The sequence below is a fragment of the Mesoplodon mirus genome (genome assembly GCF_964341445.2).
Source record: "Mesoplodon mirus genome assembly, chromosome: 18".
Lineage (NCBI taxonomy): Eukaryota > Metazoa > Chordata > Mammalia > Artiodactyla > Ziphiidae > Mesoplodon > Mesoplodon mirus.
In genome coordinates, this window is record NC_138994.1 from 11167987 (window position 1) to 11184515 (window position 16529).

General features: G+C 38.0%; 1 protein-coding gene across 2 annotated transcripts in view; it reads right to left on the reverse strand.

Annotated features, from left to right (window-relative positions):
- The window catches only part of SMURF2 (SMAD specific E3 ubiquitin protein ligase 2), a 124493-nt gene that overhangs the window by 3601 nt on the left and 104363 nt on the right, over positions 1-16529 (reverse strand). For both annotated transcript variants that reach the window (XM_082604957.1, XM_082604958.1), the window contains 8 exons: positions 13789-13981; positions 12627-12730; positions 10000-10114; positions 8035-8213; positions 7013-7150; positions 3685-3805; positions 1408-1609; positions 78-153 (listed from right to left, as the gene is read on the reverse strand). In XM_082604957.1, the coding sequence (XP_082461083.1) occupies positions 78-153; positions 1408-1609; positions 3685-3805; positions 7013-7150; positions 8035-8213; positions 10000-10114; positions 12627-12730; positions 13789-13981 (1128 nt within the window). The remainder of the gene's footprint in view (positions 1-77; positions 154-1407; positions 1610-3684; positions 3806-7012; positions 7151-8034; positions 8214-9999; positions 10115-12626; positions 12731-13788; positions 13982-16529) is intronic.

Consider the following 16529-nt stretch of genomic DNA (forward strand, 5'->3'; position numbering starts at 1 on the left):
AAACGAAATGTCAAATCTGTTTGGAACTAACAGCTACGTACATGGAATGAGTGAAAAAAGCTACAGAAATAACTTACCAAGTGTGGGCTTTTGGCAGGTTGTTAGTGCAGGCATCAATCTGGTGTATGGTAAAGAGTCGTGGGCCTGCAGCACCTGCAAAGGAAGCAAATGTGGGTCAGACCACCGTGGGTGCACGTATCAGTCTCCAGAGTCTCAGGATAAAACTGGTGTATAAACCACAGGGTCGAGGGATAGGAGGGTACTAGTGACTCCATAGAAGCTGCCAAAGGGCAGCAGGAAAAGAGTCTGGGTTTTAAAAGCTGGAATTGACCTTGGATAAGGCTGGATTCCTTAATCTGCTACCATTTCAATTTGAGAAAAAGTTCAGGGTTGAAATCCTTGGCCAACTTCTATCTTCTACAGAAAATCAGTGTCCCAAAAAAGAAGTAAATGGGCAAATCCAAGACCCAGTACATATATACACATTCAAAAAGATGACAACTTAATGCAAATTTAAGTTTCACAACTCAAACTTCACTGAGAGCAAAAGATTAGCAGTCTGTAGAATAAATTTCAGGTAACATAAGGCACCCCATACAAATGTTTGTAGAAATACAACTTCACTTTATTCATCTGGGTAGTCTGATAATGATGAGTTCTCCAAATAGGGAATGCAAGCATGACTAAAGTATGCTTTCCAATGGATTTCTGATATATGGACTGTGGGCAACACTGTTGAATTATGTACCAGTCTTGCTTCGTATACCCTCAGTCATCACCAGCAGCAGCAGTTTTAAAAATAAAGAGCTTCAGAGGTAAAGGAAGCAACTGCTACCCAGTGAGGCAACAGGATCACAAGCAATATACCAACTCCTCCCAAAATTAAACAGCTATTCCATGGACAACAATTCTTAAAAATGGAATATGGCTGTAAAATGGTCTGATGCCATGCATTAATTAAAGTGCTCTGACCAAACAAATGACTTCCACGATTCATGCTGCCTCCTTCTATTAAAAGAATAAAAAAGTAGAGGGGAGAGGCATCCCAAGTGGGTAAATGTTTGTCAGGTTGAGATGTGAACATGGAAGCAGACAGACTTCCCCTACAGGAATGTGCAACAGAATGTAAAAGCAAGGTGACCAGAAAAGAAAAGGCAGAGCATCAACACATACGGTCTCTAACATGCGGCGCTCACTACAATCACAGAAAACCCAGCAGAAAAGGCTCTTGGGAGGGAACAAAGGAAAGGAAGGAGAAGAAGGTATCAAGACATGAGAGTTACAGATAAGAACTAGAGTGAAAAGAATATGTAAGCACATGTTTGTACACCATCTATGTACACCAAATACTGACCCCCTGCCCCCAGTTATTAGAGGCCACATCACCTGTCCCTCTGGCTTTCTTACCTTGTAAAGCTTTGAAGCCCTGCAGAGGGACTCGGGATGAGCCTGTCACAAACTGCAGTAACCGTGCTCGTCGTTCTTCATCAAAAAACTCCACAGCCTTCCAAAACCACTTGACGACATTGCTGTCTGGTGTACAGTGTTTTAACCGGGTGTTTACCTTCCAGTCATTAACATCTATCTTTCCAAGTCCACAAATAATGAGCTGTTAAAGTATTGCACAAATAATGAGCCAATGGAAACCCAACCTAAGCCAAAAATTCCTTAAAATAGAACTGTAGATTTGCAGTGTTGGCTTTCATATGGTGTTCTTAATCGAGGGTAGACATGAGAACCATCTGGAAAGTTTTTCAAAATATACACACTAGGTCCTATGCTCAGAGATTTTAATTCTGTGAATCTGGGGTGAATTAGGATCCGTATTTTTTAAAAGTTCCATGAGTACCTACTCACTGCAGGTCCCCTACCCAGCATCTGAGAACCACCACTGTGATGGACATAAGATGAAAAGTTCCATAACTTCACAGAATTCTAAAAAAAATTTTAATGGACAGAAACTAGACTCAGAGTAAATACAGTTTATATGTGCCTTCCTTAAGACTTGCATCTATTATTCGGGTTTCAACACTTATTAGCTTTGGGATTCTGGGCAGTTCAGTTCACTTCCCTTGGCCACAGTCTCCTCTGCTGTAATATGGCAGTGACATCTGTTTCGTTACATCCTGCGAAAGCAACCAACACAAGAACTCAACAGCACAGGAACTCAAGAAGTTGTGTTGAATAAGTGATACAATCTGCTTAAAGTTGGACCAAAGTATGAAATATATGAATGCATTGATAATAGAGCTCTGCTTGGCATCCTGATGCAGGCTCAGTATAGATGAGGTATATCAAAATCACTTTGATATTAATACTCACACCTCCCTAGGGTCCAAGACTGACTCATCCTACTGATGTGTTTATAACACTGAATTATGACAGTGTGTAGTGTAAAACATAATGTAACCTGCAAATCCTATATTTCATAATTATATTAACCTAGTCTAACACTAAAATAAATTATATACATATATTTTTGTAAAAAGCCTAACTTCATTAGCAGTACAAAGTATATAATAAACCCTAACGTTACTGAATAAAACCTGCAACAGAGCTTCTGTAGCGTCTGAAAAAGTGACTGGCCACTGCCACACTAACAGGTAGCAGGTGTCCAAGCAGGGTTACAGAAGTACCCATGACCACAGACGATACCTCCCTAAGTTCTTTTCTTTAGAGGAGTGGTAATTTTAAGCCAAATTCCTTATTCATTGTATGAACAGATAAAAATGCATCGTATTTCAACTTTACTGCCATTCCTGCTATGTTTTCTTCCTCCTTCTGACTACTTCCTTCTGGTCAGTTCACTACAGAATAGTCCAATCAAAAAAGGAATGGGGACGGTAGTGAGTCAAGCCAATCTTTTTAAACTTGTTTGCTAACAGGTCTGTTAACAGATTTAGTTAGAAAGGATGCTGAAGTTAATGAATAAAAAATCATGTTTTAAATTATGTATCGACTTCAAATATTTATGCTATCCCTAGCCACTAATTAAATTTGGAACCTCAGGTAAAATAAAACCTCATTGTTTTTTCAAAGTAGTTCAGTAGAAACTGAGATGCATTTGTTAAAAGGTCTTAATTATAACACCAACCCTATGGTGCTTTAAGGACTAGTTTTAGAATAAAAAATGGTTAACTGTTTATTATAGTTACTATTAGTAACGAATGTTTCCAAGGAGACTGAGGTTGTTGAGACAGAGTTTAACCTAAGTGTTTCAATTATTTCCTCTGTTTTTGTCTATCAACCTGCTTTCTTACAAAGCTTAATGTAAATCCAATTAAGCCTAGGCTTTTATTCCAAATAAATGTCAATATGGTGGAGACCAATTAATAAAGCTTTATTTAACTAAATCAATACCCACTTAACTAGGGAATAGAAAACAACACTGGAAGAATGTACACAGAAGACATGAAATCTATTAAACGCATGAACAGAAAATATGGAAAAATAAATTAAGAATAGTCACAATATAAGAGAGACTGGTTACTTGTAGAATTTCCAAAACATGAAAGGCTTTTCCAAAAGCAGAAAAGACTTTTCCTGTGAATTAGAATTCTCACAGCATCACATCATAAAATTTCAAAAGCACCAGAAATACAGCTTTCCTCTAAAACTAAGTAACAGAAAATTCCCAAACTTTCTTTGTTATACTAGATGATGTCATGACATTAATACACTGACCTCTAACTCCTTCTCATCAAATGTCTTCAGCAGATGCTGTGGAATTACTTCATTAAATCCTTTCTGCAGGGCCAGGAATTGTGCCTCAATTCCTCGTAAAAATCTCCAGTTCACATAGAGTCTGGAAACATCGGACAGGGGTTTCATATGATCAAATACATTCAGGTTTGGTAATTATTATGAATCTCTAGTACTTTAGCAACATTGCACTTTACAAGCATCTAGCATTAAGAATTTAGTCTAAAATCTAAAAGAATCTCAGGTTACTGAAGGTATAGACGGATCCTGAGCTGTGAGGCAGTTCACCATAAATTAAAAAGCGGTAAAACCTTCCACTAACAAAAGCAGCATCAGTACAGCAACTCTTCACATCAGAAAAAGGCCTGTTAAACTGGAAGTTGGCTAGACAGTAGATGAGTCTGAAGTTACAATTAGAATGAAATGTTTCTCAACTTCTAGCATGCACGCCGATAACCAGAAAGAACCCATTCAACCAAAAATGCCTCTTTCTGGTTTCACTTGAAAATATAATCGGAATGTGTTGGGTGTTTTCTTTATATTTTGTGGGTTGTATATGGGGGAAGAAGAGGTAAAGAGAATCCCCATATCCAAAATGAGAAGAAACAGTAAAAGCCAATAGCAAGCACTTTTTGACTAAATACTCATTTTTCCCTATAAGCTTTAAAAGCCCTAGAAGATGTAATTTTAGCAACAAATGTACACTAAACTACATCTCTTGCATAGCTCTACTTACGCCTTTGATTTGGACTTATAATTTGTACATGAATTGTTTTTTTTTAATCTATCTTCCCAGGAAAACCTCTCCATCTCACAAATCTCAGAACTACTCATACTCCCAATCTGCCAGTATTTCCTTTTCCAAACTTGGAAAAATAGTTCTCTACTTTAAGAAATAAGTTACTTAATATTAATGACATCCTTTGGGGGACCTCATTTTTTGTTTGTTTGTTTAAGGGGACAGCAAAACTGCACACCTGTAAAAAGTTTTTGTCATTTTTAAAATTTCAAAGCTATTTTTTTTAACTCTATTTATTTATTTATTTTTGGCTGTGTTGGGTCTTCATTGCTGCGCGCAGTCTTTCTCTAGCTGTGGCGAGCAGGGGCTACTCTTCATTGCAATGCGCAGGCTTCTCATTGCAGTGGCTTCTCTTGTTGCGGAGCACGGGCTCTAGGCATGTGGGCTTCAGTAGCTGCAGCATGCGGGCTCAGTAGTTGTGGCTCATGGGCTCTAGAGCACGGGCTCAGTAGTTGTGGCACGTGGGCTTAGTTGCTCCGTGGCATGTGGGATCTTCCTGGACCAGGGCTCGAACCCATGTCCCCCGCATTGGCAGGCGGATTCTTAACCACTGCACCACCAGGAAAGTCCCTCAAAACTGTATTTGGTAAGGGAAAATTACGGTGTGCTATAAACATGACTGAATCCTAGAAACTGAGCAGCCCACACTAGGTCCTGGAAGTGAGACACTACTGAAATTCAGGAAATTCCCATTCATTCTTCTTTATTTTTTTATTTTTATTTTTTTTTGGGCTGTGTTGCACAACACGGGGGATCTTAGTTCCCTGACCAGGGATCGAACCCCAAACCTGCACCCCCTGCAGTGGAACTGCAGAGTCCCAACCACTGGACCACCGGGGAAGTCCCTCATTCTTCTTTTTTTAATTAGAAATATAATACATGTATGTTATTAAAAGAAAAATTATATTTTAAAAATCAAATATTAATGGGGCTTCCCTGGTGGTCCAGTGGTTAAGACTCCACGCTCCCACTGCAGGGGACACGGGTTCAATCCCTGGTCAGGGAACTAAGATCCTGCATGCCGCATGGTGCGGCCTCAAAAAAAAAAAAAAAACATTAAATGTGGAGACAGAGTAAAACCTGACAGTCCACTCTTCTGTCCTCTTTCCCTCTCCACTGCCAGGCCCGGCACCTCGACTCCCTCACCCTGGGCAAACATTTTATTTGGTAAGTGGCCTTCCTGAACATCTTCTGAGTATACAACAGTAAGGACTTTGTTCCTTCTAAGACTTGCCTTTTAAATGACAGCTTATGCAAAGTCTACCTTTCTTTAAATACCCACATAATATTGTTTAATGTATTTAATCATCCATTCTCTTTCTAAAAACATTTTAGCAGTTTTCAATTTTTTTACAAGTAGTATTTAGTTAAACATCCTTATTCATATTTCTTTAATCACATATGTGTTTCCAAAGAATAGATTCCTAAAAATGGAGCTGCATATGTGTTTTCATTTTGGTAGCTGTTATCAAATTGTTTTCCAAAAAAGCTATACCAATATTCACAATCTATGAGACTGATGGGCCTCATCTATAAACTAGAAAATTTTAGCCAATAAGACCTGGGGACATATTCTGCACAAAAAAGTATAGCATGAATGTTTCTGTGTATATATGGTGAAGTTCAAACTCCTAAATTTGATTATCATAGTTTAATGTTTAGAAGAACTTTAGATACCATGAACCAAATGCTCTAACTCAACACTTCTAAATTCCTCAATCAACAGGTGATTTCATAAAACTTAAAGAACATTTTCTTGTATTTCTTTTATAAGAAATATATATATTTCTCATATAAATCCACAATGTGCTTATTTATAAATAGGATAAGTCCTAGTAATACAGCACAAAAGTGCTTCTGTACAGCTAGCTGTGGTAGCTACGCTACACATGACCCCACGAACCGTGTTTCCTGGTATGTGTGCCTTTGTACAGCCCCTCCTCCACACCAAACCTGGGCTGGCATGTGACTCGCTTTAACCAAAAGAATACAGCAGAGGTGATGTTGGCCAGTTCCAGGCTTAGGCCTTAAAAAGATCCAACAACTGCTTTTGTGCCACGCCGTAAGAAGTCTGGCTATTGTGCTAGAGAGAGAGGCCATGGTGAGAGTGAGGGGCCTCTGATACCACATGGGGATAACCAAAGAGCCCAGCCAACAGTGAGAACTAAGCCCCAGATGGTGACCCAGTGTCCATTCCAGCTAGCCCCCAGCCATTCGAGCCACCCTCGGTGAGGCATCAGATATGTGAGTGAAGAGGCCTTCTTAACATTTCCATCCCAGCTGACGCCACATGGAGAAGAAGTGTGCTGTCCCTTGTTGTCCTCGATATAAATTACTGACCCATGGGATTGTGAGAAATAATAAAATGGTGGTTGTTTTTAAGCCACTAAATTCTGCAGAAGCCTATTTTGTAGCAATAAGTAACACTACCTAAACACATAAATGTTTTTCTGTACCGCCATTCTAGAACATTAAAACAAGTCTCCGGCTTAAGAACACAGAAGTGTTTACCTGACATACTCTTTTTTATTTTCTTCAGTAACAGGGATACTCTTGCCATTTGGTTTAAGTTCATGCTGAATAATTTCACCATAGGCATTATGTTCGACGCAGAAGGTATGGTCCAAAACACCTGTGATATCATTCTCACTAAGAAGGGAAGACAGGGAGAGACACTTCATTGGAAAATCTAAAATACAGATATTATAGATGTATTAATTGGTGAGACAAATAAAACTAAGGTAGTTTTATGACATGCACACATAGGGTTAGATTCCTTTTACTAGTTCTTATGCCACCATACCTCCTAGTTTTGGGGCAGAAAAGTCAAAGAGCTTTAACCTTCATAAACACCAGGAACATTTTCCTTCCTGAGTAATGAGAAAGCCCTGGAAAGCTGGGGTTTACACAGGGAAAACTCAGTTACGTTTGGCTTTCAGGTAAGAAGCCCTACTTGAGTCTGGGTAACCCAAGTGACTAAACACCTGAGTAGCCCCACTGAGAAAGCTACTCGTGTACTTGGTAAAAATAACCATGGCCAGTGTATCTTCACAAACGAATGACACCCCCAAAAACAGAACTGATTCTTACAAATACCCTTTTTTTTTTTTTTTTTTGCGGTACATGGGCCTCTCACTGTTGTGGCCTCTCCCGTTGCGGAGCACAGGCTCCGGACGCGCAGGCTCAGCGGCCACGGCTCACGGGCCCAGCCGCTCCGCGGCATGTGGGATCTTCCCGGACTGGGGCACAAACCCGTGTACCCTGCATCGGCAGGCGGACTCTCAACCACTGCGCCACCAGGGAAGCCCCACAAATACCCTTTTTAAAGTATGTTTTCAACAGCCACCACTTAAGCAAGAATATCTTATTCTAACACATGCAAGATGGAAACAACTTGCATCGTGTTGAGGAAATCATTATGTATAAGTACTTTTAAAAATCATTTTTTATATTTCAAAAAAAGTACATCCATTTTGAAACATGTATCTTTTTTAAAAGCTCAGATTCTAACTATAACAAGACTCAATACATACAGTATCCACACTAAACTGTTATGAAGATCTGGATCAACTAACTCCATGTCATCCAAGGTAATGGACTTCCCAAGCAACTGTTTATAAAAAGGCAATGTGAAACCACCATCAATATAATGTCCATGAAACACAGCCATTCCCATTATTCGTCCAACGAAGTGGAAGTATGATAAATGTTCCTGAAATTGAAAAGAGTTTATATAAATACTCAAGGTAGATACTATCCAGGGAATTTTTTAATAAAAATTAAATATTTAAGCAATGGTAATTTTTTAAACAGTAAGTATCAACTTATACTCTAATTTATAACTATTTAAATGGAATAGGTTATCCTATCAAAGCCCAACAGTCATTAGGGAGAGTCTCTATAGGGCATGCTTAAGATACTATACTTTGCTATAAAATATTACAGCAGAGCCAATGCCCCTCTCAAAGGGTAGTCACTCTGTAAAGTTTATCCTCAGAAATTAAGTCCAAACTACAGTCCCTCTGCAGCCTCATTAAATCACCTGCAGATCCTGTTCTCTTCCTCTCCTCCCATCTCCTCCTAAGCCCCTTATAATCCTGGTTCTGTCATGGGAAAAAAAGCTTTCAATTCTATACCTCCCTCTTCCTTTGACCTAACCAGAAACTGAACTTCAAAACATCATAGATTTAAAAGGACAGATTTCATGTCTAACTTGGACTAGAGTCCTGATTCTGCCAGTTACTAGCTATGTACACTTGGGCAAATTACTTAGCCCCTGTGGAACTAATTCTCCATACCTGGAAAAATGGCGGTAATAATAGTATCTACAAAGGGTCTCTGTGAGTAGTAAAATGAGGTGATGAAGCCCAAGGCATGGACCTGGCATATGGTAAACGCTCAACAAACGTGAGCTGTCGCCACTACAGTGGCAGTAATGAGCTCTCCAAGCAGAACCTTCACCTAAAAACCTTCCCTTTATAAAGAATACCCTGCAGTGAATCTAACATGCCTACCATGTTTAGACAGATTTGGTCTTCCAGGATATACTGTTTTATGAGTTGGATGTTTGTATTTTCAACTTCTTTTACTTCTTTATTTAATAATCTTTAAGCTAATCTTTAAGCCTCCCTTTTATCTTTAAAAATAGTTTTTTTCTTTTTAAAAAGCAATACCTGTTCACTACAAAATATTTAGAAAATACAGACAAGAAAAAAAATGCCCATAGTCTAACACCCAGAGAGAACCACTACCGGTATTGTAGAGCCTTTCAATGTTTACACATATACATGTTTACCAAAATTTGCTTCATACCATTATTCTGTAATCTTCTTTTCACTTAATATATTACAAATACCATCTTTACATGTTATTAACTATTATCCCACAACATCATTTTAGTAGCTGTATAATATAACCTTGTATGGAAAGATAACAGAATATAAAAACAAATTAATAACAGCTGCTAACTCTTGTTGAGTGCTTAATAATATGTAATAGGGTTAATAATGTATAGCACTGTGCTAAATACTTAATGTGCAGGGTCTCATTTAACTGTCACAACCCTTCTCTCAGGTCCAAACTATATTTATTATTATTAGCAATGATAAAATTGAGGCTTAAGTCAATGAAGGTCACAAAGCTAGTTAGTAAGGGGACCAGGATATGAACTCATGTCTTTCTAATTCCAGAGTCTATGCTCTTAACCATGTCATTCTGCTTCATGTCATAGTTTAATCAACACCCTCTTAATGGACAGCAATGTTGTTTCCACTTGGGGCTACTACAAACAGTGATGCAGGAAACCTCCCTGTGCCCGAACTGTTACACATATCCACGATCATTTACTTGAGAACATTTTCTAAAAGAGGACTTGCCAAGTCCAAGGATGTGACTTGGACAAAGACAGTAATCCTACGTCATAAACTACACTGACATTTAAAGATAAAAAACATTGTAGGTCATAACTTAATTTGTATCATTATAACCACCAATCATACCGGATTAACTGCAGAATCAGGATTGATCTGCAATGTATAGATATCATCTCTTGAATACTGGAAGAGGCCGTAGTAAGGATTCAGCATTTCATGTGACAAGAGATACAACCACTCCCTAAAAAACAAGATATGCCAAAGGAATGTTTTGTTAGTGAATACATCTTTACTAAGATATGCTATTAATCATGTAAGCAAGAAGTTTTTAATAAAACAAAGCACTAACTGGTTATATAAAATCACATTAGAAAAGTCTACCATGCCCCAAAAGCAAATGAAAATCCTTGTTTTATTGAAGTCACTTCTTACTCAATTTTGGGTAATTTTATGACATTTTAACATCAGAGAATCTAAGGATAATATCCAGAAGTACCAACTACTCATTAGGTGCTGCAGCCCAGTGGTCTGTTACTTTTAATTGTTAAACAAATTTGTAATTCATAATAAGTATAAAATAAAGGGAAGAATATGGTATTATTTCAAAACATCCATGTGGTCCATCTATACCACCCTGGTCCTCTCCAATCATGGCAGATTTATACTAGTTTATACAGATATATAACATTAATTTACTCTTACTTTTGGACAAGGGTATGTTTTATTGTTGATATTGTTTTAGTAAGAAAATTTCATTATCCATCCCCATTATCTTTTTTGTGTAAACCCTAAAATACACCATGATAAAAATGTAAGTGGTGAGAAACTGCAAGGCATTTGGTATAGGTGGGAACACAAGGGCAAGCCTGCATTTTCTGGGTATGTTCCATACCACTTCTTGGTTTCAAGCATACAACGGTGTTTTTAAAACCTCATAATAAACAGTACTATCAACTTAAGCTGATTAAATCATTTATATTTTTCAAAGTATGAAAGACAACTTGTTATTCATCTTGGTGAAACTGAAATAAAATGACTAGTCTAGGCTTTAAGGAGATATCATTCTAGTCTCAACTCCTGTCATTCCTCAGCTAGGAAAGGCACATAAATGATATATTCTTATATTATGGATTAAACAGATGGAATAATATATTTTTAGGAAATGCAGTGAAACACTATTAAAGTAGTTAAAGGAAAATATTTCAAAGTCCTATCATTTGACGGAGTCTAAATCAAATCACTACGTTTAATATTGGGTTGGCCAAAAAGTTCATTCAAACGAACTTTTTGGCCAACACAGTACTTGAAAACTCAAGAGATTAAAAAGAAAAAGTGAGGTCTCCACATAAGCAACCTTCCCACTTAATGTGTCCTGTATGTTTTTTATGCATGTATGTGTTTTATGTTTTTTTTATTATTATTTATTTATTTTGCGGTACTCGGGCCTCTCACTGTTGCGGCCTCTCCCATTGTGGAGCACAGGCTCCGGACACGCAGGCTCAGCGGCCATGGCTCACGGGCCCAGCCGCTCCGTGGCATGTGGGATCTTCCCAGACCGGGGCACGAACCCATGTCCCCTGCATCGGCAGGTGGACTCTGCGCCACCAGGGAAGCCCCATATATGTGTTTTTTAAAAGAAAGTCCAACTTTTGTTTTGTTTTACTAAGTATTTAGAACATGCATAAAAGCAAAACTCTACTTTTGGGTTCTACTATGGGGTAAAGATCAGAAAAAGCAGTTCACTGCCACATCCCATTTAGTCGCCCAAACCCCCAAAAGTAGTGAGGTTAAGAAATAAACAACAAAAAACTAACTACTTATTTGGCCTATACATATAATTATAGCATTTAGATTCCATCAGCAGATAATTAACAAGTTTTCCCAACAAGCATTCAAAATCTACTTATGAGTAAATCATAAGCATTCCACAGAAACTATCAAGCCTTAAGTATGATGTACAAGTGATAAATGCTAAAAATCCAAACTAAAGAAACTATCCATTTGCAGGTAAAAAGGTCACAGAATGAAAGTATGTCTACAGGTGAAAACAAGTAATGCCAAATAACGATTATGGGGCTTGGTGGAAACACAAATTTAATTTAGGCTGGATTTAGATTAAGGGAAGCAGAATTATCATAATGGTCCTTAAAATGTTTTAATACAGAAGCTATGTTTCTGCTACACTTACATAAAGTGAATTCTCACACCTGGAAAAAAAAATACTTGATGTTTCAATGTAGCAGAAACGTTATAGCTTCTGTACTGAAACATTCTAAGGACCACTTATGATATACACACATACTTACAGACACATTCCTTTAACAAGGTTAAAAAGCATGGCAGTGTAAGCAAAGGGAAACAGTATTCAGTTTAGAATACGTCATTAAAATCTCAAGATTGTTACTGACAATGTAAAGCAGAGGGAATGACATGTACTGAAGGAGAGAAATGGAGAAAAGATCGGGCCTGCAGACCCCACCAACAGTCCATATAGGGTTGCAGCTAGTTTTCAGAGAAAGTCTCATTGGACTACATGATCCATTCGGGAGTTCACAAACACTCTTCTGGTAGCAGTACTATCCTAACCTAATTATGAATGTATCTACTAGGGTACCCTCTGTATTGCAAACATGAGGGAATATTATGCTAGAAAATAAATATCAATGAGAAAGTCACACCACAGGGAGTATCTTAAATTTGTAAATATAATATATAAGGATCCATATGTCATTTACTGGTGAGCAAGGCTTTACCTGGCAACCCCTCCGTAGTCAAGCCCTTCTTCTCCACGAAATTTTATCATTAATCGCTTCCAGAGATCTTTCGGTCTCATTTTCATGACTTGTCGATATGATTCCTGAAAAAATGTTTAATATACTATTATTACTAGGTGCTTTTAACCTGTTACTTAAACTCTCCCTCCATTCCACCTATAAAACATGTTTATTTAAATAAGGTAGAATTTGTTCAACAATCAAATCAATGGATAAACTCCAAGTGTTTGAAACCTCATGGAACTTCTGAAAACAAAATGGATATAGCTTAATACTGTACTAATGAAACCAATTCCTTTGATAAATATTATATTAAAAGCCTACTAAATGCAAAGCTCCATATTTAAGTCCAATGAACCACAGCAATGATTCCACTCACATTAAAAAACAGAATCTGATAGAAGTACCACTTTTTTTAAAGTTAGTTGACCTAATTCTAGGCCACAGACACCAATAGAAAGTAAAGGTAAGAAAAAGAAAGTTTCAAAGAACATTAAAAAATCATTAATGTGATCTTCACTAAACAGACAACTTTCTATTAATTTAAAAATACAAATGACTGACTACAAACAAGGTCAGAATGGTCCTGAGAGAAAAAAGTTCATCCTTTGGGAGAGGGATTATAAAGTTCCCAAACATCTTTTGCCCCAGAACACTCTAATAAGAGGGAAACCCCTGCCTTGGACCTCTGCCATTTATTATGTAACAACTTTGAAGTTGCTATTAAAGCTATAAATCCAAAGATAAAAGGATATACTAGAAAGGAAGATTTTCAATAAATTAAGGAAGTAGTTCAACAGTAATGATTTTTTGATTTAAGAGTCCCTAACCTCTTAGAAGAATTAGAAAATAAGGGATGGATAGTATCTGTGGTCTTTTAAAATTCATTAACAAATAAGTATCTGCAACTGCAAGGACCAAGCTGCCCCAATCAGAACATCTCACACTTCATCCCATTTAAATGTTTACCTTATGTATTAAATCTCTCCAATATTATTGCCCTTATTCCCACAACTAAAAAGGACATTAATGAAAATTCTCCCATTCTAAAGAGATATGAGTCCCCCAAAATATACTTGGAAAACAGAGTACATCACTGAATTAATTTTTCTCTACTTTAAAACAAGACTTGCAAGTTTACCTCAAAAATCTCTTCCCTGGAAACCTCAATGCGGCAATGGCCAGCCTGAGGCTGCTGCTGGGAAAGTTCTTGCCGCAAAATTTTTAGTTTCTGAACCAGGTCGCGTTTGTACCGTGGGACTGTCAGACACTCTGTGTCATCAGGGCACAACGATACCACCTGCTGTTGCTGGTCTTTCAATTGGTTCTGCCGACTAAAAGTAAACAAATATTATTGAAGTATTTTAAACAAGAGAGATTGCAATTACACATTTAAAATAGCATCCTACGCTAAACCAAGTCTACCTATAGCGTTTCTAGGCCTTATTATATTCTTAGCTTGACATTTTTGACAACAATAAACTAGCTCCAAAGTTTACTTCTTGGAACTTACGGAAGTGGATAACAGAGTTTTATTCAAAAAACTTTTATACAGCTGCTGAGAACAACTTTCTCAAATACCGTTTCCATTTTCTTCTACGTAGTTTACCATCTCTCCCTTTAAAATTCAGGCATAGGCCAAACCCTGTGCCTGTTATCTAGAGTCTGTCTCTCTGGAAGAGACAGTTTGAACTGGCAGCTTGGCAGGGACCCCTTCTCCTATGCACGCTACAGTCTAGACCACAAGAATGTGGGAGGTCACAGCAAGTTACTGGCACAGAGAAATGAGCACTTTACAAACAAGTCTAAACGCTTTATAAAGTGTCTACTTTTCTTTCTTTTCTTTCGGCCACGCTGCACAGCATGCGGGATCTTAGTTCCCCGACCAGGGATTGAAGCCGTGCCCCATGCAATGGAAGTGTGGAGTCTTAACCACTGGACCACCAGGGAAGTCCCTACTTGTCTTTTTATTGTGGTAAAATATACGTAGCATAAAATTTACCATTTAACCATTTTTAAGTATTATAGTCAGTGGCATTCAGTACAATCACATTGTCTGTTGTGCTAAAGTGACTTCTAACTGCACATATATGGTTTACCACAAATACACTACAATAATCTCCCAAGTACAGCAGAAATATAATAATAATTTTAAAGGCACATTGCCTAGAGATATTTTTATTCTCCTGGCAAAAATAATATAAGTTGCATCTAAGAATTTTTAAAAAGAATCTCACGCTATAATGAACTAGTTAATTCCAATAAACCATCAGGAAATAAAAAGTCAGATAATTCACTATCGATATCTATGCAAACATTGAGTGACTCAGTTGGAATATAATTTTTTTTTTTTTTTTGGCTGCATTGGGTCTCCGTTGCTGCGCACAAGGCTTTCTCTAGTTGTGGCAAGCGGGGACTACTCTTTGCCGCCGCACGCAGGCTTCTCATTGCAGTGGCTTCTCTTGTTGTGGAGCACAGGCTTTAGGCGCGCAGGCTTCAGTAGTTGTGGCATGCGGGCTCTAGAGCGCAGGCTCAGTAGTTGTGGCACACAGGCTTAGTTATTCCGTGGCATGTGGGGTCCTCCTGGACCAGGGCTCGAACCCGTGTCCCCTGCATTGGCAAGTGGACCCTCAACCACTGCGCTACTAGGGAAGTCCCTGGAATTTAATTTTACACACAACAGACACAAGAGTACAATCTCCTAACCTAAAGATAAAGGGCAATGGTAGCTATGAGAAAATAAACAAAAATAACTTTCAGTTCTCTAACAAATCACCCAAACTTACTTTACGTTCAGTGATTCTTATGTACCAGGCCAAATTTTATACCTAGAACGTGTAACTATCCAGAGAAAATGCAGCTTTGATGAAAATTACAAATCACCATTTACTACTCTCATAAAACATTGTAATAAAGGTGTTTTTTAATACACACACATATATAAATCAAAACAGAATATATTAAAAATACTCTCTAAACAACTGTATTAATCCTATCCAAAAACAAAAAATCCAAAAACAAAAAAAACTTGGGTATACCAACTTAAGATACAAAACTTTAATTCAAAGTGGATCACAGACCTCAATGTAAAACCTAAAGCCGTAAAACTTCTGAAACACTAGAAAAGTTTTATGACTCGTGTTATGCAAAAATTTCTTAAATATGATCCCCAAAACACAATTCATAAAAGAAAAAATGGATAAAATGAACTTCATTGAAATTTCAAAGAAACCTTATGCTCTTCAAAAGACACTGTTAAGAAAATGAAAAGACAAGTCATGGTCTAGGAGAAAGTCTTTCTAAAGCATATAGCCGACATAAAACTTGTATTTCAAATATCTAAAGAATTCTCAAAACTCAAAAGTCAAAAAAAACAACTCAGTTTTTTTAAAAAAGGGGGAAAAAAATTTCACCAAAGAAGATATACAGATGGAAATAAGCACATGAAAAGATGCTCAACATCATTAGTCATTAGAGAAATGCAAATTAAAACAATAATGAGGGACTTCCTTGGTGGCACAGTGGTTAAGAATCCACCTGCCAATGCAGGGGACACGGGTTCGATCCCTGGTCTGGGAAGATCCCACATGCCGCGGAGCAACTAAGCCCGTGCGCCACAACTACTGAGCCTGCGCTCTAGAGCCCGCGAGCCACAACTACTGAGCCCACGTGCATCAACTACTGAAGCCCACACGCCCTAGGGCTCACGTGCCGCAACTACTGAAGCCCGCGTGCCTAGAGCCCATGCTCTGCAACAAGAGAAGCCACCGCAATGAAGCCCACGCACCACAACGAAGAGTAGCCCCTGCTCGCCGCAACCAGAGAAAGCCTGTCAACGTAGACCCAACACAGACTGCCCCACCCCAAAAAACAAAATGAGGT